General features: G+C 38.4%; 1 protein-coding gene across 1 annotated transcript in view; it reads left to right on the forward strand.

Moving 5' to 3' along the window:
* Positions 1-27,622, forward strand: part of NELL2 (neural EGFL like 2) — a gene marked incomplete in the record, with an annotated part of 1,888,857 nt that overhangs the window by 660,115 nt on the left and 1,201,120 nt on the right. The window contains 1 exon segment of the mRNA XM_044087166.1: positions 17,446-17,545. Coding sequence (XP_043943101.1) covers positions 17,446-17,545 — 100 coding nt within the window.

Consider the following 27,622-nt stretch of genomic DNA (forward strand, 5'->3'; position numbering starts at 1 on the left):
CAGCTCTTTTGCTCAACGTTTTCTGGAATTCATAAATTCCAATGCCTTGGATCAACTTATCCACACCCCCACCAGGGGCAGCAATATCCTAGATCTGGTCATTACCAACATGGAGGTCAATTCCTCATTGGTCAAATCTGACCACAAGCTAATCAGCCTAGACATCCACATCCCAACCCCACCCCCCATTAGGGAAACTACTGTAAATCAATTCTCCAAAGCCAACTTCACGTTTCTTAAGACAGAAGTGGCAAACTTTACGACACCCATGCAGATGGACAATAGAGGTACGACTGAGGAATTCTACACAAATGCAATTTATAAGCACTTACACGAGTGCATAGATCATGTTATCCCTAACAGAACCAGGATGCTATCCTCCAAAAAAAGGAAGCCAATCTGGTGGTCCCCTGCCATAAACAAACTCTACAACAGAAGAAAGAAACTGTTGCAAAAAAAAGTAAAATCCCATGACTGGAAGAACTCCTTGGTCAGCCTCAGTAAGAAGCTGAGATCCCTCATAAAATCCTTCAAACCTAGTTATAAAAACAAAATCACCACTGATTCTAAAGACAACCACAAAGCATTCTATAGCTATGTCAAGAATCTCAATGGCAACACTCAGATCTGCTCTGAGTTATAGCACAATGGCACTAAATATACAGAACCATCTGATATTGCCAACATCCTGGCAGATAGGTTCAGTGCTAAATTTACCCCCCCATCCCCTAAAGGGCCCATCTCTATACCGAAAGAATGCAAAGTTCCAGTAATCATGACTGCATAGGTAAAAAACACGCTCTTCAAAGCCAAAAACACAGCATCCATAGGACGTGACAGCATCCCAGGCTGCATTCTACATGAACTGCAGAATGAATTGTCACCCCACCTAAGCACCATGTTCAATCATAGCCTCACCTCAGGCTTTGTGCCCACTGAATGGCACACAATGACGGTTATCCCCCCCAACAAAGGGGGAGCCACCTCGGACCTTGGGAACTACTGCCCCATAAGCATAATGACCCTGGTCTGCAAGGCCATGGAATGTATCATCATGGAACTTATAAACAAAGACATTGGTAATCTTCAAACTCTGAACCCCACTCAGTTCAGGTTTGTAAAAGGCAGATCATTTCTCCTAAACCTGATAGACTTCTTTGAAGCAGTCATCAAAGCCATAGACGACGGTAAGGTGGTTCACACAGCCTATGTAGATCTCGTCAAGGCTTTTGACACCATCCTCCACTCTGTAATTATAGATTAACTCACTAAATTAGGTATAAATCCCTATGTCACAAGATGGGTTGCCAGCTGGCTCACTGACAGAACCCACACTTTGAAAGTAGCAGAATCCATATCTGACTTCAGACCAGTGACAGGTGGAGTACCACAGGGTTCAGTCCTGGGTCCTCTCCTGTTTGGAGTCTACTTTTCTGAAGTACAGGCTAACACAGAAGGTCTTTAGCTAATGAAGTTCACAGATGACTGCAAACTAGGTGCCATAACTGAAACTCCTAACGATGTGGACATCCTACAAAAGGGCCTCACTGAGACAGATGCCTGGTGTCAAAGCCATGGCCTCAAGGTCAATGCCAAAAAGTGCATTGTCATCCCCTTTGGTAAAAACTCTGTACCCATGAGCTACCATATAGGTGGTAGTCTATTTAACACTGAAAGTGTGATAAGAGACCTTGGGACACAGGTGGACAGTAGTCTCTCCTTTGATAATCATATCGCCATAGTAGTCAGGAAATCCTTCTACATGGCACACCTCATCACAAAAGGTTTTTCATCCAGGAAAAAAGAGGTCATTGTTCCCCTCTACTCATCACTCATTAGACCTATTATAGAGTACAATGCCCCTTTTGGTATGTACCTCACAAGACATCTACAACAACTGGAAAGGCTGCAGAAGTACCTCACAAAGAGGATTACTGGCCTCAAACAGATGCCCTACGCAGGCCGTCTCAAAAAACTCCAGTTTTACTCCGTCACATATCGCCTATTCGGAGGTGATTTCTGCCTAACATACAAAGCTATTTCAAACCCAGAGCTGTTGGACATGCTCCACTTAAAGAAATCCTAATTCCTCCAAGATACATGCTCTAGGGACCTAAACCTTGTCATCACAATAAACAGAACATGCTAGAGGGATAGATTCCTGTCCCAGAGACTTCCCATACTCTGGAACAAACTACCTATCTATGTCAAACAGAGCTCCTCATGAGCACTCCAAGAAAAATCTTGATGATTGGATTGGAAAAAGGAAATTCACCCTGGGGATCACCTCTGTGGCTCTGCTTGACAGGGGCACAGGAAAATAATTTTCTTGGGTGGCAGAAGCCAGGTTACCTTTTTGGCTAGGCTTATATAGTCCCTAGGGCCAATAGCCTAGTACCTACCTATGAACCTATGAAGAAGAAAAAAGTACTGGCACACCAGCAAGGTGACCGAATACACAATGTGCCCCCCTCCCTCCTGTCCAGCCATTCAGGTCCTGTTTCTATGCCTTGCCTCCAACCCTCCTCCCTTGCACTTGCAGTCAAACCTGAATGCTGTAGCACTTTAAGTGTGGCAAAACTGTAGCATCTGTACCGTTGAAAAGTTAAACAAAATCTCTTGTTTGTAATTAAAACCTGAGTGTTGTTGAGCTTCTTGCAGACAGGGTATATACGTTGGCTACACAGAGCACTATGGCACTTGTGTTTTAGTTAAAAGAAAATTTTGTCTCATAAACTATAGCAAACTACTTGCTATAAAATGTAGCAAACAGTTGCTGCTGTTTATACCCTGCTTGCACTGAGGACTATGGTGCTAATATTATATTAAAAAAATTCTTATAAAGTGCAGCACACTTCTTACTACATTTTTAGATGACACACGGAATGCTATAACACTCAAGCTTGTCAGCAAATGAGGGCTCAACTGATCACACCCCAACTACTTTATGCCTGGGGCATTTGCCCCTCTGGCTCTGCACAAGCTACACTACTGGATCTAGCCAAGTGTAGCACAGTTTAAATAGAAGAGAATTTGTGAGAACATAAGAAATATTAACCACCCAATAACATATGCTATGTCGATATTTATAATGTCTGCAGATGTAAATGTCATCTGAATAATTTAACATCAAAGAAAAGTATTACTAATTCAGAAGTTGCTGCTGGCAAACAACTTTCCATTTCAGTGTTTCACAAACAAAGGCAGTGCCTGCTGCTCTTGATGAATTTGTCACCTATGTTGCATTAAAAATGGTACACTGGTGATATCAGCTATGCGATACGGGGCAGTCGCAAACAATGGCAACATTTTCATAATTACATGGCATGCAATCCAGGAGAGCATGAAGAAGCCTAGCCCAAATTTCCAATTGCTCCAAAGCACTGTCTGGTTAAATAGCTTGCTCAGTGTCACACAGTAGCTATTTGGATGTGTTAGGATTCACACCCTGCACCCTTTCCACTTAGATAAAAAATATATTACTTAAATTGAAACCTACTGCCTCAGCCCCCAACAGCCTATTTGGCGAATACCTTAAAATAGGTGTAGAAGTAGTAGACCACTTCATCTCAATTCTAATCAATTTCTCCATCAATGAAGTATATGTCCCCTCCCTCCTGAAAAAAAGGCATATTCTTTCCCTCCACAAAGGAGGGCATTCAACTGAACTCTCAAACTGCCAGCCCATTGGTCATCCTCTTCTCCCTTTCAAAAATACTTGAAAAATGTATCCAGTTACAAACCTTACATTACCTCACTCAGAATGCCCTCCTCTCTTCATCTCAGCATGGCTTCCATCCCCATCACAGTACCTTTACTAGTTTTCTTAGTTTCATCAATACAGTAAACACATTTAGGGATGATGGAAACCTAGTGTCTGCCCTCTTCCTTGATTTATTCAAGACCTTTGATATGATCTCTCACTATGTTCTTCTACACAGACTTCATAACCTAAGACTCAAGACCTTTGCTATGCCACAGCTTTGTAGCTACTTCCAAAACAGACCTCAAGCTATCAAGTGGCAAAAAGACATCTCATCCTTCTCTGTCCCAGTCAATGATCACAAACATCAATCTTGGGACACATTATTTTTATCATCTTCATCAATGACCTATATAAAGCTTGTAAACCTGCATCCCTAGTACAGAATGCAGATGACACCATAGTTATGTGTATCACAAAAGACATTAACAAACTACAAGAACTTACCCAGGAGTCTTTGTCCTCTATAAAAACCTGGCAGACACCTGCCCAGCTATTTCTTAACTCAAGTAAATACAAACTAATCCTTTTTTTCATACATACTAAACTTCTAGACATATTTGTAGATGAGAACCTAAAATTTGGCACATACATCCAAAATATAGTGAAAAAAATACACCAAAACCTATGTTCTCTATATAGAGCTGGACCCTTCTTCTCAGACATTGTAAGCAGACACATTACCTATTTTCTCCTCTTCACTACTCTAATATATTCTGCACCCATCCTTAACAACTTCCAAGTGACCTTGCTAAACAAACTTGAGCAATGTTGCTACAAAGTAGCAAAATTCGCTGCCAACCTTCTAAACAGAACCCACCACTTGCCACCCTAAGGGAATTACAGTGGGTAGAATTCTCACATTATCTAACCTGCTCACAACTTCCACAAATCCATAACATTGTATATAAACATATCAACTGTCCATCCATTTCCAACCTCATGCAAATATATAACCCTTCCAGGCCACTACATTAATTGGACAAATACTTACTAGGTGTATCCAAACACAAGAATTCTGCTGGCAAATCAGTACTTTTCCACAACCTCATTAAATCCTGGAAATTTGACCCACAAGCAATATGACAAGACCACTGTAAAATCATTTAAAACTCAACTAAAGTCCTGCCTATTCAGTTACCAGCTCTCTAAATATGATGTTACTGGGTAAGCCCCAAACCTTTATTGTCACCACCCTTTTATGTAACTGGCCGTAGTACAGCTACTTCTTCACAATCTCTAACTATCTGACCATCATCTACCCTGTCCACTGTTATCTCTATCGCCCTTTTACCTGGACCTCCTCAGTACACCTTCATAATTTGTAACCATTTTCATCTTATATTTACTTCACTGTCTCCTACTCAATATCTATTTCAGGGAAACTACCAGGCTAAGCCTACTTCCTTCTTTCAGGAATTATAGCACTTCACAGAAGGGCAGAAAAGAGATTTCATAATAAACTAGGCAGAGATTTCAAGTCTGGGAGGCCTCCCTTTCCAGACAAATCAGCCTGACTATTTGTTGCCCCTTGAAGTCCCCCTCAGTCCATACCACCATCCATCAAAAACAATTGACTTTATCTGTTTCTTCTTTGCAACTGGTACCTTTGGACAAATGGGTCCTTTCCATTATCCAACAAGGTTACAGGATGACTTATAGGGTGGTACCACCATTCAAATGAATCTCACCGCACCTTGCAAATCAGGTAAATCTCTTATCTCCTATTCTACAAGCATTGCATGAAGAATGTACAATACAAACTCTACAACAGTATGTAGGAAAAGGGTTTTATTCCAGAATTTTTCTGTTACCCTGAAGAGAAGGAGAATGGAGACCCATGTTATATTTTTCCCATCGCAATACTTTTCTGAAAGCCCCCACCCCCTTCCAAATGTCACTGAAGCCTCTTCCATCTTATATCCTTCCACAGGCCTTCCTGGTATCTTTGGATTTGAAGGATGTTTACCTTCACATCCCTACTCATCCTTCCAGGAAATGTGTAGGATTTTCAGCTTATTCATTACATTAGAAGTTCTCTGCTTTACTTTGTGGGTTGTCTACAGCCCCATGGTCTTTGTAAAGTGCCTTGCACCAGTCATTGCCTTTTGCAGATCTCAGAGAATTCAAATATCTCCATATCTAGATGACTTATTAATACAGGCATGCTTACAGCTTCTTAACTTCACTATCTCTCTGCTACAGAGTTAGAGGTTCACAATAAAATTGAAAAAGTCTACATCAAATCCAACCCAAGACTTGATCCGTCTGGGCTGCAAGCTAGACACACACCTCATGCTGGCCTTTCTACTACAAGAGAAGGTACAGGGCCTCTACAGCTACTGTAAATCTCTGCTGCCCCTTCAGTCCTGTCCTGCAAGGGACATTCTTAGGGCTCTGGGGTTCATGGCAGCATTCATACCTTCTGCAAGACTCTGTATGAGAAAGATCCAGTGGTACTTAAAATGTATCTGGTCTCAGGATTGCCATCCTCTGGACATACAGATTCCACTGCTTCCCTTTATAAAGAAAGAATTTCAATGGTGGATATTGAAGGCAAACCTCAACCACCTCAGTCTTCTTTGCAAGCTGGGCAATGCCTTCACAGGACCTGCACACAGATGCCGCAGACCTAGCCTGGTGGACATGGACAGGTTCCCTGAAGAGCAATGGCCATCAAATCAAAGGACAGAACATATCAACAGGAAAGAAATGCATACTTTGATTAAGGCTTTGCAGATTTCCCCTCCCACTTGGTCTACAGGGCCCCTCAGAATCTTCAGACAACAGTACAGTCATTTGGTACGTAAACATACATTGTGTGACCAAGTCTTATCAGCCACAGTGACTGGCTCTTCTAGCTTGGCAACAGGTAATAAAAGCAAAGCTGTCCTTCAAAGTGTTTGTATTCTCTCTCAGGATGACATCCTGATGGATTTTCTAAGTAGATCCAGGGAAGACCCTCACCAATGGATACTGAACAGGGAGGCCTTCCTAGACATTGTCCACAAATGGAGTATCGCTCTAATAGACCTATTTACATCCATTCACAACAGACACCTACAACTGTTTTGCTCCAAGATTCCTTGCCCTCAGGCATGAAGGATGGATGCCATGTCCTTCCTTTCCTTGAGAAGGTAGGCAAATGTATGCCCCTCTCCCCACCTCTACTTGTCGTGGTCTTTTTAAAGATCCAGAGGGCTAAACCAAAGCTCTTACTGGTGACTCCATTTTGACCCAGACAGCACTGGATTCCCTTTTCTACCACCTAGCCAGGGGTCATCACTACAGGTTATCCCACACAGTGCATTTCCAAATATATTATCTCTTATCCTGACATTATGAATGATAGGATTCTGATCCCTTTCACACACCAGTTTTCTGAGGGCATGCTACAGGTTCTTCAGGAGGCAAGGAAACCTACCACTAGAAAGATTTATATATCCAGATAGTTTGGTGTCATGCTAGAAACCAGGACTCTATACAATCCAGGGTTCCAGTTATTCTCTCCTACTTTTGTGAGCTACTAAAAGCTTGTTTTGCTTATTCTGCCATTAAGGCACACATCACCATTTCTGTATGCTTACCTTTAGACACCCCACTACTTCCCAGGCTGGTATTAAAACAGTTTCTTAAAGGCATCCTTCATTTAAAACCACCTAGGAAAACTATTCCAGCTTCTTGGGATCTTAACTTTGCCCCAGAGATGTCCACTCAACCTTCCTTTTCTCAGATATTGCACTTGGGAAACCATCCTCCTAGTAGCCCTTACTTTAGCTAGAAGAGTTTGTGAGCTGCAAGCTCTGGTAGCATCGAGGACAGGGTCTCTCTGAGGCCAATCCTTCATTTATGCCTCAGGTAGTCAATCACCTGTCCCACAATCAGACCATAACTCTTCCTGTTTTATTTTTCCTTAACCTTCAGAACAAGAGGGAGCAAATATTCTATTCTCTGGAGGTACACAAGCAGCTCCGGTTTTACTTGGATAAAACTAAGGCCATTTGCAAGACTGATCAGTTGTTTGTTTCATTAAAGGAAGCCAATCTGGGGACCCAGTGTCTAAACAAACTATTGCTAATCGGATTTCTAAGTATATTTACTTTTATGATACCCACCATGAGAAATCTTTACCTTCTTGTGTAAAAGCCAATTCTTCTACAGCAGTTGCCCCTCTGGTACCTTTTACAAAAGTAGCAAGAACCAGGATAAACCTCAACACCAAAAAAAAATGAAGAACGAGGTTGGACCCAAAATGGAATTTATTGCGAACAGCACCACAATACATCAAAATGAACAGCAGCACAACACAGTCGATTAACCTAGGTTTTGTCCTATTTGGACTTCTTCAGAATAAAAAGTTAACCGTGAAAGTCACTTAAATAGCAAAACATCAACCCCACCCATGTCATTAACCAATAAATTATCTAATCTAATGACAATAAAAATGAAAATGAATTAAAATTACCAACACAATAAATAAATAAATATATTAAAAAAAAAATATATATATATATATATATGTAGTAGTAACAATAAATACTACTCTTGCATACACATAACATGAACCAAAACATTACTAAACTACATTCCATAAACACTCAAATACATCAATAAATTAGCGAATCAACTCCTTACAATGGGTAGATGACTTATATACCATCTGACTAAAATAATGATGAATGATTATAATTGTGTAACAGATAAAAATGCTGTGGTGATTACTGAATGCAAAGTGTTTTTTTAAAAAATATCACCATATAAACTGGCATATTTATAAAATATACTACAACAAACACTATCAAATAGTAATAAAAATATATATATGGATATAAATACAAATATAAAGTAAAACTCAAATGCAACAGAATGAGGTACAAACAGTGATGGTAAACTTCCTTGCTAAAAAATTAATAATGCAACTGATTGTATATACATAGATATGAATAAAACTATTCATTACCCATTACACCTCAATTTCCTCCCAATGCCCCTCAAAAATAGCTCCTTTTCACCTGTAACAAAGGAACACTGCCCACATCTGCCACATTTATGTGTCCCTACCTTGGGTTGTGTCCCACTTGTTCAAATAGTTTTTTAAAATTAGAATTCTTTCTATAACTGAATCTCAAAGGCTGTTGAAATATAGATAATTTATTACGCATTCTAGAAAAAAATTTCCAAACCTCATTTATACCCTTTTGCATCCAACCCATCCCCTTATAATATGTAAGTGTTAGACGTGGTATATCATTACCATCCATTGCAGGGGTGTGGTTTACCTCGCATACTGTTTGACTTGTGGGGCTTACTATGTTGGTAAAATGGAACGGCAGTTAAGAAAACACATTTATGAGCATATGAGGGACATAAATAAGAGGAACGACAATAATGCCCTGTTTAGACACACTACCACATGTGAGAATGCCAATATTAAGTTTTGGTTCCTAGAGGAGGTCAAGAAGGGTGATAGGGGAGGTGATTGGGAATCTCTGTTGGAATATAGAGAATTAATATGGCAGCTGAGGTTGGATGTATGTGGCCATATGGGGATGAACCACCTCTCCTAAAAGGAAATAAACTTTTTATTTCCCAAGATTGTTTTATATATTTTTAGGAATATTTATTACCAACATATTTATATATTCCAATGTATATCTAATTGTGTTTTATATTTTATAGTTAGTTTTATTCATATCTATGTATATACAATCAGTTGCATTATTAATTTTTTAGCAAGGAAGTTTACCATCACTGTTTGTACCTCATGAAGCACAATTTATTCTGTTGCATTTGAGTTTTGTGTGATGTTTTTGTTACGCACTTTGCACTTTATATTTGTATTTATATCCATATATATATTTTTATTACTACCGTTTTGACAGTTTTGATAGTGTTTGTTGTCCTGTGTAATTTTGGTAGTATATTTTATAAATATGCCAGTTTATATGGTGATATTTTGGTAAAACAGACTTTGCATTCAGTAATCACCACAGCATTTTTATCTGTTACAATTATGCAATCATTCAATTATTCTTTTAGTCGGATGGTATATAAGTCATCTACCCATTGTAAGGAGTTGATTCTGATGAAGTCTATATGCTAAAGATTAAAGCGTGCTCAATCCTAGTTCTGTTTATGTTATTGTGTCATTTTGGGAGTTCACATTAAACTAATAATTTTAGCCTGCCATCAATTCATTTTAATTCATTGCTCACCACATTGTGGTTCTATTTTGGAGGGCAGCCCTTATGGTACAGCAGTTGTTGGTTTCAGATTCTAGAGGAGAGGAATTGGTGATTTGTGGTTATTTGTATAACCACTAATGGAGAACAAGAATTCACTAACAGTTGGTTCAGTCAATTCAACAGGTTCCACGAGTCCATCCCAAGATGACCACGATTCCAATGGTGATAATGGTGAGCGGACCAGTACCATTATTCGTGATGGACGGGCTAAACGACCGGTTCCACGGAGAGGGCATCCTGCATTGGAGGTTTACAGTAATGTGCAGTTCATGGAGTGGCTTTACAAATCTTTTTCAGTGGTTGCTGAAGAGACAGAGAAAGCACCGAATGACAACAGTTGTTATAAGGATAAATGCAAGCTCCTGGAGTTTGAATTGAACAGGTACAGGAACTTATGTCTTGATAACTGGTACCTTACACAATGTGTGGAATGGAATATTGTACCTAAGGGACTTAGGCTTAACAAGTATCCCAACAATATACGGGGGAACGTTGAATTATTTAAAGCGATTTCTGACATTCTCAATGACTGTGGTGTATTAATTTTAAAAGCTATGGGATATTTTATTGGACAGTAAAAAAAGAATTGACAAATTACAACAGGATATAAGTAATGATTTACTTTTTACTGTGAAAGAATATAAAAACATTTATTGCAGTGTGCTTCATGATGTTGATTTTAATGTGTCAAATAATTACAAAAGGAAAACCTACATGATTACAAAGAAGGTAAGGCATATATAGACCCAATTTAACAATTACTATTCAAAAACAAAGGATGCAATTTATGGAAAATACTTCAGGATATACCAATGGTATTACCAATGATGGTCCAGTTGATATGGGTGATAATGGTGAGTTGAGTCCTTTAGACCCTTTAAAGGAAGGAATTACTATCACAGGAGACAGGGGAACCAGGTACAGATAGGATGGGTGACTATATTATTGGAATGCAATAATGACAATATGAATGTAAATGGACCCACATCCAGTGTACATAGTGGGAATAGTGGAGAAGGGATTTGTGGATCCATTATTCAAACAACAAATTTAAATATTAATATGGATGCATATACTGATTTTATTGAATGAAGGGACAACAGTGTGATGGAATACCCTAATATGAGTATGTGTAATATATATGTTCAAAATAATTTTTATATATATAATTTTACCGAATTGGAAATTACATCTGGATTTTTCGGTCTTTTTACAAAAGGTTTTTCATTTATACCCATCAAAAAACCCAAGGTTGATGAAATTTTACTTGACATTAAATTATTTACTAGGAAGTTAAATTTGAAATCCATGCTACAAAATGAGTTAGTAGGTGGGAAGGAATTGCTTAGAAGAAGAAGTACATTTAACCCTCCTTTGCAACATATTTTTAATTTTGAGGCCTATATTTTGAACATGATAAGAGAAGGCTTCAATTTGAATGATGGATTAAAAGAATATAGTAATTTGACACTGGAAGAAGTTAATATTTTGAAGATGCTACAGGGCAATGAAAAAATAAGGATTATGATGGTCTTGATGGACCACTGGGATTACACAAGGAGGATGCTTGAGATTTTAAACCAAGGTGACAGGTATCAGCTTGTATCCAGGAATGAAATGAATATTTGTTATAAGAAAATTGATCTCTGCTTGGAAGACAATCGTATGCAGGGACTTATAGATGTTGATTTGTACAATTTTCTTAGGGTGCTTAAACCAGTCATTCCTGAGATATTTGGGATTCCCAAAATACATAAAGATGCCTGTAATCCCCCTTTAAGACCTATTGTGACATCCCAGTGTTCCAAGACACAAACCCTATCAATTTATGTGGACACTAAGTTGAAGCATTTTTACCAGGACTATCACCACATACTAATAGATTCCTGGGATTTTTTGGAGAAGTTTAACAATATTCCAAATGATGACAATTATGGTTTTATTACAATTGATGTCAAAGATTTATTTTCAGTGATACCCCATGACATTGGTTTAGGTTGGTTTGAACACATGTTAATTGAGTTTAATTTTCTAAACAATACAGAATTCAGATTGGTATTAGAAAATATGGAGTTGGTCTTGAAAAATAATTTCATTTATTTTCAAGGAGACATTTACCATCAGGTTGGTGGGAAATATCATTATGCTTTTTTGGGAGTTGGAATATGTATTTAAATCTTCATTTTGGGAACACATTATACAAATTTTCCGGTTTTTGGATGATATTTATATTGTTTGGAATGATACCATTGCACAGATTGAGGAATTCATTCAATATTTGCACACTACAACCACCTTCCTGCAATTCACATTTCAACCCAATTTTGATCAGGTCAACTATCTTGATGTAACAATTAGTAAGAATAAAAGGATCAAACAATATAAATCTAGAATTTTTAGAAAAAATTGTTTTTCAAATTCATATGTACATTTTGAGAGTGACCATCCCTTATATTTAAGAAGAAATATTATTAAGGGTCAAAATGACCAGTGAGAGCGAAGAAATGGAAATAATACAAAACTTGTTTAGAGAGAGAGGGTATCCTCTAGGGCTTATAAAAAACATTAAGAGAGAAGTCCTAAAACAACGGAATACACAATATCTACCACTTTTGACAAAACTAGTGCAATGGAGATGCAAAAGGGTATAAATGAGGTTTGGAAAATCTTTTCTAGAATGTGTAATAAATTATCTATATTTCAACAGCCTTTGAGATTCAGTTATAGAAATAATTCTAATTTTAAAAAACTATTTGAAAAGAGAACAAGTGGGACACAACTAGGGACACATAAATGTTTGTTACAGGTGAAAAGGAGCTATTTTGAGGGGCATTGGGAGGAAATTGAGATGTAATGGGTATTGCACCTGTTACACCAGGATACTGTTTGACTTGGTAAAATGGAACGGCAGTTAAGAAAACGCATTTATGAGCATATGAGGGACATAAATAAGAGGAACGACAATAATGCCCTGTTTAGACACACTACCACATGTGAGAATGCCAATATTAAGTTTTGGGTCCTAGAGGAGGTCAAGAAGGGTGATAGGGGAGGTGATTGGGAATCTCTGTTGGAATATAGAGAATTAATATGGCAGCTGAGGTTTGATGTATGTGGCCATATGGGGATGAACGACCACCTCTCTATAAAACCTGCATTGAAGCTTTTAGCAAACAATCCTAAAAGGAAATAAACTTTTTATTTCCCAAGATTGTTTTATATATTTTTAGGAATATTTATTACCAACATATTTATATATTTCAATGTATATCTAATTGTGTTTTATATTTTATATACAATTAAGTTAGTTTTATTCATATCTATGTATATACAATCAGTTGCATTATTAATTTTTTAGCAAGGAAGTTTACCATCGCTGTTTGTACCTCATGAAGCACAATTTATTCTGTTGCATTTGAGTTTTGTGTGATGTTTTTTTGCACTTTATATTTGTATTTATATCCATATATATATTTTTATTACTACCGTTTTGACAGTTTTGATAGTGTTTGTTGTCCTGTGTAATTTTGGTAGTATATTTTATAAATATGCCAGTTTATATGGTGATATTTTGGTAAAACAGACTTTGCATTCAGTAATCACCACAGCATTTTTATCTGTTACAATTATGCAATCATTCAATTATTCTTTTAGTCGGATGGTATATAAGTCATCTACCCATTGTAAGGAGTTGATTCTGATGAAGTCTATACAATCCTAGTTCTGTTTATGTTATTGTGTCGTTTTGGGAGTTCACATTAAACTAATAATTTTAGCCTGCCATCAGCGTGTTGGGCTATTTTTTGTGGAACTTTTAATTCATTTTAATTCATTGCTCACCACATTGTGGTTCTATTTTGGAGGGCAGCCCTTTATGGTACAGCAAGCAGAGATTTTTTGTTGTTGACATCAATAAATTAGCCCAAAATGTGTTTGAGCTTAAGAACAGGCTTAATCGTGCAACAATCATTTAGCCCAGGGTGACAATGCGCATCCAATCTAAGTTGCCATCTAAGCTCACATAAGTCTAAATGCACCTCTAAAGTTCTACCCTGTAAATCATACTTGATTTGTTGCAATACACAAAATTTAAAAGAATGATCCAAACAAGTGGAGATATGCCTGGCTAATGCATTAGTTAATTTTAGATGTTTAATGTCCAATAGATGCTCTCTAACCCTTTCTCTGAAATACCGGCAAGTTTTCCCCACATAAAAAGCAGGGCATACTTGACATTTGGCCAAATAGACAACATTCTTCGTATAACAGTCAAAGTGGCCTGTAATGTAAATATGATGTTGATTAAATGTTAGAATGCTACCCGTTGTCAATATATGTTCACAAATGGTGCATCTCCCACATTTAAAATTACCGAATACCCTGCTATTACATTGACTTGGGGAAAGAGAACATCTTTCAAAAATCTCTTTTAAGGATATATCCTTCCTATATATAAACTTAGGTGCCAAAGCCATTTTGGCTGCTATATTCTTATCCATTTGCAAAATACCCCAATTCTTGTTAACCATGCCTGTTATATATTCAGAATCAAAATTATAAGTTAAAATATAGTGCAGCGGATGTTCATCTAGTCTTCCTAGATTTCCTAAATTATCAGGTGTAATACTAGAAGTGTCCGTATTTCCACCTTTAAGAATGGGAGTATAGAAGCCCGTGTCTCTTTTATATTTAACCTCTTTAAACAATTCTAAGCATAATTCCTTTGGATATCCTCTATTTGAAAACAAGGAAGTCATAAAATTCAATTCTTTAATGAAATCCTCCTCCTCGCTGACCATCCTGGCAGCTCTCATCATTTGGCCCTTTACTATGGCTCTTTTCCTCGCTGACCATCCTGGCAGCTCTCATCATTTGGCCCTTTACTATGGCAATCCTCCTCCTCGCTGACCATCCTGGCAGCTCTCACCATTTGGCCCTTTACTATGGCTCTTTTCCTCGCTGACCATCCTGGCAGCTCTCACCATTTGGCCCTTTACTATGGCTCTTTTCCTCGCTGACCATCCTGGCAGCTCTCATCATTTGGCCCTTTACTATGGCAATCCTCCTCCTCGCTGACCATCCTGGCAGCTCTCACCATTTGGCCCTTTACTATGGCTCTTTTCCTCGCTGACCATCCTGGCAGCTCTCACCATTTGGCCCTTTTCTATGGCTCTTTTTTGGTGCCTTGGATGCCAACTACTATATTGGAGGTAGGAATTTGAGAAAGTGGATTTTCTGTATATGTTAGATTTTATCATTTCCAATGTCTTGTCAAAAGTTAATCTAACATCCAAATATGTGATGTTATTCGTATCAAAATCATGGGTAAACCTTAAAAACCATGCTGAATTGTTGATGTATTCTAAAAAGGCATCTAAAACAACACGCTCACCTTCCCATATGATAAAAATGTCGTCAAGGTAACGCATGTATAGTTTGATATACTGCCTGAATTCACTGGTGAAAACATAATTTTGCTCCCAATATGCCATGATGTAACTGGCATAAATTGGGGCACAGGTGGCACCCATGGCTACACCAGTGTGTTGCTTAAATAGGTGCCCTTCAAAAAATATAAAATTATTTTTCAAAACTGCCTTCATAAGTTTGACAAAAACGTTAATCTTATCTTGTTCGAAATTATCTGTCACCAGCAGTTGTTCCTCTAACCATGTGAGATCAATATCATGGGGAATGACTGAAAATAAATTACACACGTCTATGGTAAGAAAACTAAAATTGTTGTTACACTTACATTTTTTAACCTTTTACAAAAGTATTGATTCCACAGCCATCCTACAAGTAGTGGCTTGGTCTTCTCTACAAATATTTTTTAACCAAACACTGCAGGGTAGATGTTTTCTCTAAATTCAGAGCCTCCTTTGCCTCCTTTGGTGGGAGGTTGGCATAATGGCTAGGGTGTTTACCTTACAGACACAAGGTGCAAGGTTTGATTCTCACACAGGTTAATTGGCTAGGCTATAACAGCCCTCAAGGGCAGTTAGCCTAGTGCTAATCTATGAATCTAATCTATGAAGATCTGTTCTCTCTCTGGACTAATTGACAGTTCTCCTGTGCCTGATTCATTCTCCCTTAAAACTCACTAAGCTTTGGGCATCACCCAACAGTTTGGAATACTGCATCAGTGACCTAATGTAGGACATTGTACAGCTGTGTAAGAAGTTACCATAACAGTGGATATTCTATTGATCACAGTTGAAGTATTCCTTCCCACCCATCCATCCACTTTCTTTGTCCTAGGTTTTGTCCTACTTGTCTTGCACTGAGGAGGAACATTTCTTTGCCTTCTCCCCTCTTAGCTGACCTTTGCTTAACTTGTATCCTCAGGTGTGTGGCTTTAAAAAGTCTGAGGTTTTCACACTTCTTTGTCTGAGTATGTAACGTTATGCCCACAGTCTTAGATCATATACCAAATGTATGGCTCTGAGAAAGGTTTTGGGTTTGGTACCCTGACCAGGCATTCAGGTTATTTGGTGAGATAACCCAGCAGGATGGAACACTGCAACAGTGATGAGTGGGACATTTACTGTTATGGTAAGTTGTTACACAACTGTACTTTACACAGTTCCATAGTTAGCCTCTCCTTTTAATGGAATGGATGTTGTAGATGTATTATATCTGGAGTGGTTATATCAAGTAGAACAATTTTTCATAGCTGCTCCCTGGAAAGTGGTACAACCCTGTTTTTGGAGGGGTGTGCACCCCCCCTGCTCCCACATTGGAGTTCTTACCTCAATATGTTAAGTATATTAACCTTTAAAGAAGGAAACAATAAGCAGTTCTGATGCATTATTTTATAGATGAAGTTGGTGGCAGTGTAATGGATTGTGTCCAGTATGAGTGGCGTTTTGGGTTAAAATAACCCACACTGCTATATAATGCTTTTACTTTCCTTGTGTGTTGCAAGTTTTGCCTGTTGTATTATTGTATTATTTAATTTGAATTTGGAAATACTCTTTCAGTAAGTTCCATGGGATCTTTGATAGGCAACTAGTACTAAACCTGTGGCCAGTGGGACATCCGTTTAAAATCTGCAAAAGATTTCTCCTGCGGATTGTTGCATTATATTAGTAATGGAGTGTGAATATAAACACACAAGGTGGGCATAAAACTCACAGCTTCAGCCATCAAAGTAAATTGTGTCATCTGCTGAGTCTCTGAAAGCTTTTTAGATCGATGACCGCCACTACAGAACGTAATGACTGTACAGTGCACATCTCTGTTGTGCTGATTACTAACATTCTCAACAGAAACTTTAAACGAATGATTATTTGTGTCATACAAGTACAGCTTTTCGAAGTTCATTGTTAGTCTCATTGTAATGATTTTGGGTTATAGTATGAAAAACAGCCTCTACACTTCCTGTTCCTGGTTTGAGTTGTTCCATTAATTAAATATTTATTTTTTAATTGACAGAATGGAGTCATGGGAAGAGTTATACCAAACTGTCATGAGTTAAATTGTCCTTCATCTCAACAGATCACTCTGTCCAACAGCTGTTGCAAGATTTGCCAAGGTTAGTGCATTAAATTACTCCCATGCATATAAAAGAAATAAGGCAGGAGTATGCCAGCAGTCTGTTTTGTTTTTGGTATGTAATTCTTGTATTATCCAGGACTGCAGCAGTTTTTCAACAAGATATGCTATGAATAATGCAGAAAAGATATGCCATCTGCAAAGGTTTTTAAGCTGAGACAAGGACCCCTAGCACATCTAACTCCCATGCACTGTTCTGCAGTCATGTGCGACCACTCTGAAGGTAGACTGATGATAACAATGTTTAAATTCTAATCATTTGCTCAAGGATAGAGGAAAAAATAAAAAAATGGGAAAAATAAATGTTAGTACATGTTTTGATATGTTACTGTTTGATATCATAAGTGCAGTGTTTTCTGAAAGTCATTAAATGCAGGAATGAGTTGACTTTTAGCTCAACAAACTGATTTTTAAGTTCTGAAATCAAAACTAACTACTGATGTTGTTCTGTTGTGGTTTCTTTGCTTCTGTGCTACACAATACGACTGTAAACAATTTGTTCATAAAGTCTCTCTAGAACCCCAGTCTTAGTAGACTATCAAAAAGAGGTAACAGTATTCACCAATGTGGCATAGGTGAACAGATACTGTTTTCCCTTCTTACAGTATTACAGACCCAGTACAAACTCCCATTTTGTATGCCATCCAGTGGAAATGTAGTTTAGAATCCTTTATCTGTAGATGAAACAATAAAATAGCTTTGTTCTCTGAATTTTCTTTCACTCAGGGTGGGTTGAAGAGTGCCTTTTGAAATAAAAGCACTAATGACACCAGTTCTATCTGTAATAATGAACATTTCAGCTGTATTTATCGATAGCTGTTGTAAATGTTATTATTGTGGAAATTATAATATATACAACAAGCAGTCTGACCTACCTAAAGTTTTGTCATCACAAAAATTCCAAACAACATCATTAATGCCTTTGTATCATCAACTAGAAATAATTGTAGAACTGTTTAACAGTTTATAACTTTTCTGCTATTTATGTTCAAAATGACATGCTATGCAACTTTTAAAACATATTTTGAAAGATAACAGCACTTTTATAGAACTGTAACAGAAACTACGTTGATTTACTTCTTGCTAATATCTATAGCAGTTTTTCTTGTCTTAATGTGTTCTGCTGGGAACAAAAATACTTTTTTTTAATTCAATGCATTAATATCCAGATTTGAATGTAAAATATGTACAAATCTAATACTTGATGTAGTGAATTTAGGTGGTCATCATGAATCTGTTTGAAAACCAATGTGCTGGTATATAAAACATTTTATTTTAAAGTCTAATAAAAACAATCTTTATTATATATTAGTCTATCATTATTATATCAGAATTCAGACTGAAATGTACAGGGTTGCTGTGAATAGTAATAATAATTTTATTTTTTACTGGAAAGAACATGACATTAAGTATTGGACTCATTTATGTATAGCAGCAGTTTTACACACTATGGTACACTGATGTACTAATTCCTGTGCACTTACAAAGAAGAGTAACGTATACGGTTTCACAGCACTTCATTTGAGCATTTCGTTTGCTACACAACATGTTTTTTTTCTGCTATAATCAGACAGACTGCTTTTACTGCTTTTTTAATCTACATTGACTGAGAGAGTGCTCTTTACAATTTTGTGTGCCTTTTCCTGGTTATGGATAGCTATATGGTCTGAAACTTCATGTTAGGTCCAGAAATTTACATGACATACATTAGAATCTTTACATTCCTTGGTAATGAGCTGCTAGTGTGTAATAATCATTTTTAAGGAAAGGCTTTTCATTCTGCACAAATACCTGTCCAAAGAAAACATTTGCCACATAGGTTCATAGGTTCATAGGTTCATACTAGGCTATCTGCCCTGGGGCAATTATAAGCCTAGCCCGATTCTGTATGGCTTACGCCACCCCTTGATTTGAGTATACTGTGCCCTTTTTAAGGTTTAGTTTACTGTGCCTCTGTCTAATAGTGACACAGGAGTAATCCCTGGGACAAACTTACGATCCCCCATCCACCTATCGAGATTCTTCTTAAAGAGATTCAGTGAGGTGCTCTGCCTCACATCAACTGGAATTCTATTCCAGAGCGAAGGGAGCCTCTGGGTTATAAACCTGTCCCTCCAGCAAGTTCTATTTATTTCTGTGCTGAGGTTCAAGTCCCTCGAGCGTGTGGCTCTAAGGGATTTAGATTTACTGAGGTGGAGCATGTCCATTAATTCTGGATTTGACATAGCTTTGTATGTCAGGCATAGATCGCCTCGAAGTAGGCGGTATGCAACTGAGTAGAGCTGGAGTTTTTTTAACCGAGCAGCATATGGCATCTGTTTGAGACCCTTGATCTCTTGGTGAGATACTTTTGGGGTCTTTCTAATTGCTGCAGGTGTCGGGTAAGGTACATCCCAAAAGGGGCATTGTATTCTATGATGGGCCTGATGAGGGATGAATAAAGGGGCACGATTACCTCTCTTGATCTAGATGTGAAACCCTTCGTGATGAGGTGGGCTATGTAGAAGGTCTTTCTAACCACTTTGGCAATGTGGTTTTCAAAGGAGAGATTGCTATCAACTTGGGTCCCCAGGTCCCTAATAACTTTCTCTGTACTTAATGGGTTTTCGCCTATGTGGTAATTTGTGGGCACATTGTTTTTGCCAAACGGTATGACTGTACATTTTTTGGCATTTAGCTTTAAACCATGGCGCTGGCACCAGTTATCTGTCTCTGTGAGACCTTTTTGAAGGATGTTTGTGTCAGCTGGAGAGTTGATTATGGCGCCCAGTTTGCAGTTGTCTGTGAACTTGGTGAGCCATAGTCCTCCCACGTTTGCCTGTACCTCGGAAAAGTATATACCGAACAAGAGTGGTCCCAGGACAGAACCCTGTGGGACACCACTTGTGACCAGTTTTGAGTCTGACATGGCTCCAGCAACTCTCACTCTGTGGGTTCTGTCTTTGAGCCAGTTTGCGACCCATCTTGTGACATAGGGGTTTATATTTAAGCTGGATAGCTTATCTATGATGCCCGAGTGGGGTATTGTGTCAAATGCCTTTGCAAGGTCCAGATAGGCTGTGTGGACTACCTTCCCTTCATCTATGGCTTTGGTGACTGTTTTGAAGAAGTCAACCAGGTTCAAAAGGCAGGATCTGCCCTTGACAAAGCCAAACTGGGTAGGATCTAGTGTCTGTAGGTCCCCAATGTCTTTGTTTATGAGCTCCATGATGATCCTCTCCATAGCCTTGCAGACTAAGCTAGTCAGGCTTATGGGCCAATAGTTTCCCGGGTCCATAGAGGCTCCACCTTTGTGGAGTGGGACCACTGTTGCTGTACACCATTCTGTGGGCACATATCCTGTAGTGAGGCTGAGATTGTATAGCTGTTTTATTTGAGGGATTAGTTCCTCTTGGAGTTCATGTAGGACACAACCTGGGACGCCATCTGGTCCCATGGAAGCAGTGTTTTTTGCTTTGGAGAGGGCAGCCTTCACCTGAGCATCTGAGATGTTTGGGAGGCAGCCCTCTGCCGGGATAGATACTTGCTCTTTTGGGGGAGGGGTGGAGAAGTTTGCACTGAACCTGTCTGCCAGGATATTGGCGATGTCTGTGGGTTCAGTGTATTTTTTGTCATTTAGAATCAACTCAGAACAAGTCTGGGAGTTGCATCCCAGGTTTCTAACATAACTGAAAAAAGCCTTATGATTGTCTTTGGTGTCCTGTACAATTTTTCTCTCAAAGCTGGTCTTGGAGGATTTTATGAAGGATCGTAATTTTTTGCTAGTACTGATCAGAGATGCCTTCCCTATTAGGGATTTTGCTCTATCATGTATAAGCTTCCTCCTTCTGTTGTGCAGTTTATTTATGGCAGGGGTCCGCCAGACTGGACGCCTGCCTTTGGATGATTGGGTCTTGGTTTTGTTTGGGATAGCATGATCCATGCATTCCTGGAGATGTCCGTAGAATGCATTTATATAGGATTCTGCAGTTTGGGCCATAGTTTCCACTGGCCCTGGGGCCTTGAAGGATTCCACTTCAGTTTTGAGAAGTGAGAAGTTAGCTTTTGAGAAGTTTTTTACTGTGGTTTTCTGGGCTGGCGGTGGGGTCGGGATGTGGACATCCAGTGAAATTAATTTATGGTCTGATCTTACCAATGAGGGATATACTTCTGCTGTGGAGCATAGAGTCCCCATGTTGGTAATGATCAGGTCTAGTATGTTGTCCCCTCTTGTGGGAGTGGTGACTAGTTGTTCCATAGCATTTGAGTTTATAATTTCCAGGAACCTTTGGGCTAAGGTGCTGGGGCTTGAGTAGTGTTCCCAGTCAATGTTTGGGTAGTTGAAGTCGCCCAATATAATGGTGTTCAGAGAGATCTTCATGTTCTCCAATGTTTTCAGGAAAGCCGAGTGGGATTCCTGACTTTGAGAGGGTGGTCTGTAGGATGCTATAAACTGAAAAGCAGTCTTGCCCACTGTTAGTTGCACATGGATGGTCTCCGATACTTCGTGCAATGCCACTAACCTGGAGGTGTGGATATCCTTGATAAATATGGAAACTCCCCCTCCTTTTGTGGTTCGGTCCGGGTTTGGGGCGAAAAGCATGATATGAGGTATAGCCTGGTAGTGCTGGGGTGCTCTCTGGAGCCTTGAACCAGGTTTCTGTCACTGCACAGATATCGATGTTCTCCATACTGAGGAGAGCTTTGAGTGTGTGCATCTTGAGGTTAAGACTTCTGGTGTTTAGCAGCATTACTCTTAGTTTCTTGTTCCTTATGCTGTCTATGGGGGTGGGTTTGACTTTTGAGCCTTGCCTAAAAAAGGCACTATGGGGGTGGCAAGAGCCTTTGCCAATATCCGAAAGCCCAGTGGTGACAGGTGCAAGCCATCCCTAGCGAAGCAACGTGGCTTGTCGAGCATGTCATCCCAGGCTGACAGACACTGGATCCCCTTTGAATGACACCAAAATTTTAGCCAATTGTTAAAATCGATCATTTTGTCTTTGTACTGTGGCATCATTCTAGGTGAGGGTAAGATGCTGCTCAAGGTCAGGGTCATACCAGCCTGGGCTACATGATCAGAGAGCTCCTCTATGTCTCTTTTCATGTAGTCTAGGGAGATACGTCTCAGATCATTCACACCAGCATGTACAATGACTGAGTCATATTTGTATTTGCTTTGGAGTGACCTGAGTGCTTGCGTTATGTGGCGGATCCTAGTGCCCGACAGGCAGCTCACTGTGACCTTCTCTTTATTCAGCCTGGTGAGCGGGACGTCAGTGTGTCTGACAATAGAGTCACCTATAACAAGAGTATCAGGTGTGTTATTCAGCCTTAAGGGCTGTGGCTGCTTGGCACACTGACTTTGTGGGTTATGTGTTGTGTGTGTTTTGTTTTGAGGTAGCATTTGCTTGGATGTCTGCTTTGGAGGTCTCTGTTGCTTAGGTAGATTTTTATTTAGAGCCTCTGAGTATGTTTTTGTGTATTTATGTGTTTGGTTCGCTGATATGGTGGGACTATGTGATACTGGAATTGTGTTGTGTGAGGTTACCTTCTCCTCCTGACTGGTTACCCCAGTTTTGAGATGAGAGACCTCAGCCTCCAGTTTGGCTAAATAGTTGCATCTCTCACATATATTTGAACCTGTTTGGAGGAGGAGAGGGTTGTCCGTGTACATGAGACAGTTGTAACATTGCCTCAAAATTCCCAGATTCACCAGCTGGACTGGAGAGGAAACCATTGACTGACCTTTGGACATGCTAGAGTAATATAGGGAAACTGAATAAGATGGACCAATAGAGGACAGGGTAATCGTAGAGAGTATAAGAGTAAGTAGTGCTTATGGTTTAATAGTGCTAACTTGTAGGATTACTTAATTGGACCAGTGAAGGGCCTTAGAATGAGAATATGGTGTTTAAATTGAGAGATAGAGCAGTTCTAAGGGAAAAAGTGAAGAGCAGACTTTGTGGAGCCAGGAATAGTTTAAACCCAATTAGGCAGCGCTGCCCGCTGTTGCGCTATGCACAAAACCACGTAAAACCGCGCAAAAGAGGGTTTTGAGAGGAAGATGAAGGAGTTTTGGAATTGACCCAAAATGGCCAATAAAACTACAGTTTCAAGTCAGTAACCACTCCCACAGGGGCAGGCAGGCTGCTCAATGTTTTTCACTGCCACTGATCAACAGAGAGACTTCCCTTTAGCCCATGCAAAAAATGGCCTCACAGAAACTTACAAACAGTTCAAGAACAGCAAGCCTGTAACTGAACTTTTTTAAATCTCAGAAAAGTGGGAAAAAAGCAGGATTTTTTTTGTTGTTTTGTTTTTTCAGAGATAGCAGAGATTCACAAGTATCAACAAGTTATAACAGTGCAGTAAATGACCCCACACAAGAGTGCTAGGCCAAAGACAGATAAAATGCAAGTTTTGAGAAAAAAACGATTTTAAAAATAAGTGCAAACAGGAAATTCAGTAAACAGCTCTAGGTTGTGCTCTAAATACAGTTACTAATGCAGAAATCAAGTTTAACAAGCCAGAAAATGCTCAAAATATGCGGCTATGCAGAAAAACATAGCAAATAAACAGAGGAAAAATACTTAAAATCTCAAACGTGGCTCCTTTCTTCTCTCAGCATTTTCTCCTCTTGTTGGGTGCTTCACCAACAGCCAACAAGCCTGAAAAGATGCCAAAACCATGAGGCAACCAGGTTTTAAGAGAGGAAGATGAAGGAGTTTTGGAATTGACCCAAAATGGCCAATAAAACTACAGTTTCAAGTCAGTAACCACTCCCACAGGGGCAGGCAGGCTGCTCAATGTTTTTCACTGCCACTGATCAACAGAGAGACTTCCCTTTAGCCCAAGTAAAAAATGGCCTCACAGAAACTTACAAACAGTTCAAGAACAGCAAGCCTGTAACTGAACTTTTTTAAATCTCAGAAAAGTGGGAAAAAAGCAAGATTTTTTTGTTTTTTTTTTTCAGAGATAGCAGAGGTTCACAAGTATCAACAAGTTATAACAGTGCAGTAAATGACCCCACACAAGAGTGCTAGGCCAAAGACAGATAAAATGCAAGTTTTGAGAAAAAAACGATTTTAAAAATAAGTGCAAACAGGAAATTCAATAAACAGCTCTAGGTTGTGCTCTAAATACAGTTACTAATGCAGAAATCAAGTTTAACAAGTCAGAAAATGCTCAAAATAGGCGGCTATGCAGAAAAACTTAGTAAATAAACAGAGGAAAAATACCTCCATGTTAACAATTGAGGGTGCTATATCAAATAAAATTGTTACAAAAGAAATGCCTTGTAGTTAGACAAAGGCAACTTAATACTTAATATGCCCAGAAGAGTTGTATCACTTCTGTTTTTTTTTTCTTCAGTTAAGATTCTTTAAAAGGAAAAATGTACTGTAATGCAAATAACATAGTGAGTGATGGCTTGAGTGGTGATCATTATTAACACATGTAAAGTTGCACTTCGCCTTTCCTGTTAAGTAAACGTTGTTTATGTTGCCTAAAACAAAGAAAATGTAACCTGTGAGAAACAGGACAACTGTCATGGCTGTGACATGTAGTGCCTTTCCTCGTTGTAGATGCCCTAAGTCTGACAATCAGCTTACAGTATAGGACTGATACCTTTGGGAATTACAGTGAACTTAACTGTTACTTCTCATTGCTGGTCAAGTGGGGTGCTTCCTTGTTGTACAGGCAAGACACTTAGCAGTCAACCTGCCTGTATCATGTCTATAAACATTATGTGAGTTATTGTTAATTTTCAGAATAAGGAATATTCGTGAAACACCAAATACTACTTATGGAAATTGGCCCTACTGAAAATAAACTTTAGCATGACCTGAAAAAAACACAGACGTATCACACACATGTTCAAATTTACACACACACACACACACACACACACACACACACACACACACACACACACACACACACACACACACACAAACATACATACACACAGACACACACACACACACACACACACACACACACACACACACACACACACACACGTCAGCTAATGGGTGTACAAACACATGCTCCCATATGTACTATTCACTTCTAAATGCTATACTCACAAACTCCTGCATTTGTGCAATTTTTTAGACCGTGTAGCTAGCTGCACCCTCTACTTCCCCTGACTTGCATATACTAACTCCTCCATGGTCATGCATTTGCAAGGCAGACTCCATTTGATTGACCAGATCTTATAGGCCAAATAATTTATAGTGATGTAAGCTTTATGTATCTTTAAGGAGAGTCCTAATAATTTTAATAAGTTCATCTAGAATTCTCATCTATTGGAGAGTAGTAAGAATGATTTCCCTGTTGACTATGTCAAATGCTATGTGAACATTAACCACAATGAAAGCTGGGACAAAATTGTTTAAATGTGTGATGTAAAATTGTGTAAGCATTGTACGTAGTCTGTTCTTCATGCAACATATTTGTTTGCCCAGAACAAAACTACATTGAAAAGAAAAAAAATAGACAAAGAGTGGCATAAAGCAGATCTGAATTTGCCATACTAGCAATAATGTTAAAATGAGTACTGAAAAAACATGGAAAATACTTTCTAATGGGGGAGGGGGCATTTCCCTTGCCCATAAGTGTGAGCATAGTTTTAGCTATGTTTTGAAAAGTAATTGAAGACCAGTTTTCTGTAGATTTTAGCTGAGCCAGTTTAAGAAAATAAGCTGCTAGTAAGTGTTAAGATAATAAAAAAGTCCACAAAAATATTATGCAATTCTGGAGATTTTTATGTCTATGCTTATTTAATATTTTATTTACAGCATGTAATATAGACTCTGTTTAAAAAATCAAATTGCTTTTGATTGGTTTATTTTGTACAAATTCTGTGAAATGAAACTTTAAAATTTGTTTGATTCTAAACCCCATAAAGTAACCTACCAATGCTTTACATTCATAATAGAGTATCTGAATTAATAATCTTGCTTTGTGTTAACTTTGTGAAAGAAATGTATATAGTTCTTTTTTTGGTTTTGTTTATTTGATCTATTAATTAGTCTCCCACACTATTTGCATTGTAATAGGAATAAGTGTCACAGGTTTGAACTTTCATCATCATCTCTCAATACATCCAATTTGATATATTCCTCTTTTAAGTTCCTGCCAGTTTTGATAATATTTTTTTTTATTTATAGCAGGGTAGAGCATTGATCTCCATAGACCTTTTTCAGACCCAGCCCAGTAGCCGTGTCTGGTTAAGTGACTTGCTCAGAATCACACAGTTATCATTGGAGGCTGGGGAATAAAACCTTGAACTACTGGGACCACAGAAAACAGCTTGTTAGCAGCTCCTTAATCATCTGAGCCAACGGCCCAACAAATGAACATTAATTATGAAAATTCAATTATAGTACTACATCAATGATTCATGACTGAGTCTCTGAAGTTTGAAATTTAGATTTAATTTCCTTGAAGTCCTGAGTAATAAACAATATTATTCTCAAGAAAATGTATTTGTTAAAACCAACCCACTTTGGTTGTAAAGAAATAAACTGGACTGGAGGTTAATCCCAATAATGCTGAATAGCAGTTGAAGTTTCTCAAATAAACATAACAGTTTGAAAGTAATCCAGATCATATTATCTAAACTATAAACTGATTTATAAACTGCAAATTGATTGCAATTCTAGTTGGATAGGAGTGTGATTGGGCAACCTTCTAGATAGACTTTGTGTCTTAGTGAATGTTCTACCATAGTCTTAGAAACTCTGTCAAATCTTAAAAAAAAGTTCATTTCTTAAATCTGTATAGTTGAAATTGTGTGAGGCTGGATTAAAATACCCCCATCCATCTATAAATTACTATTGGACATAAAATCAGTTAATACTTTGGTGTTACCAAATGCTGTCAAAGTAATAAATATCTTTCTGTAATCAGAACTAACAGAGAAATTCAAGACCAAAAGAAAGACTAAATTTATTCTGTATTGTAATCATAAGAAATGGCTACAAATTCAGATTATTGAATTATTTTACATGCATTTACTTTACTGAAAAAATAGGAATGCCAAACTCTATTAATTGTGAATGCTTTTGTCTTT

Source organism: Protopterus annectens, chromosome 11.part0 (assembly GCF_019279795.1).
Source record: "Protopterus annectens isolate FY-2018-M chromosome 11.part0, PAN1.0, whole genome shotgun sequence".
In the NCBI taxonomy this organism is placed as follows: Eukaryota; Metazoa; Chordata; order Ceratodontiformes; family Protopteridae; genus Protopterus; species Protopterus annectens.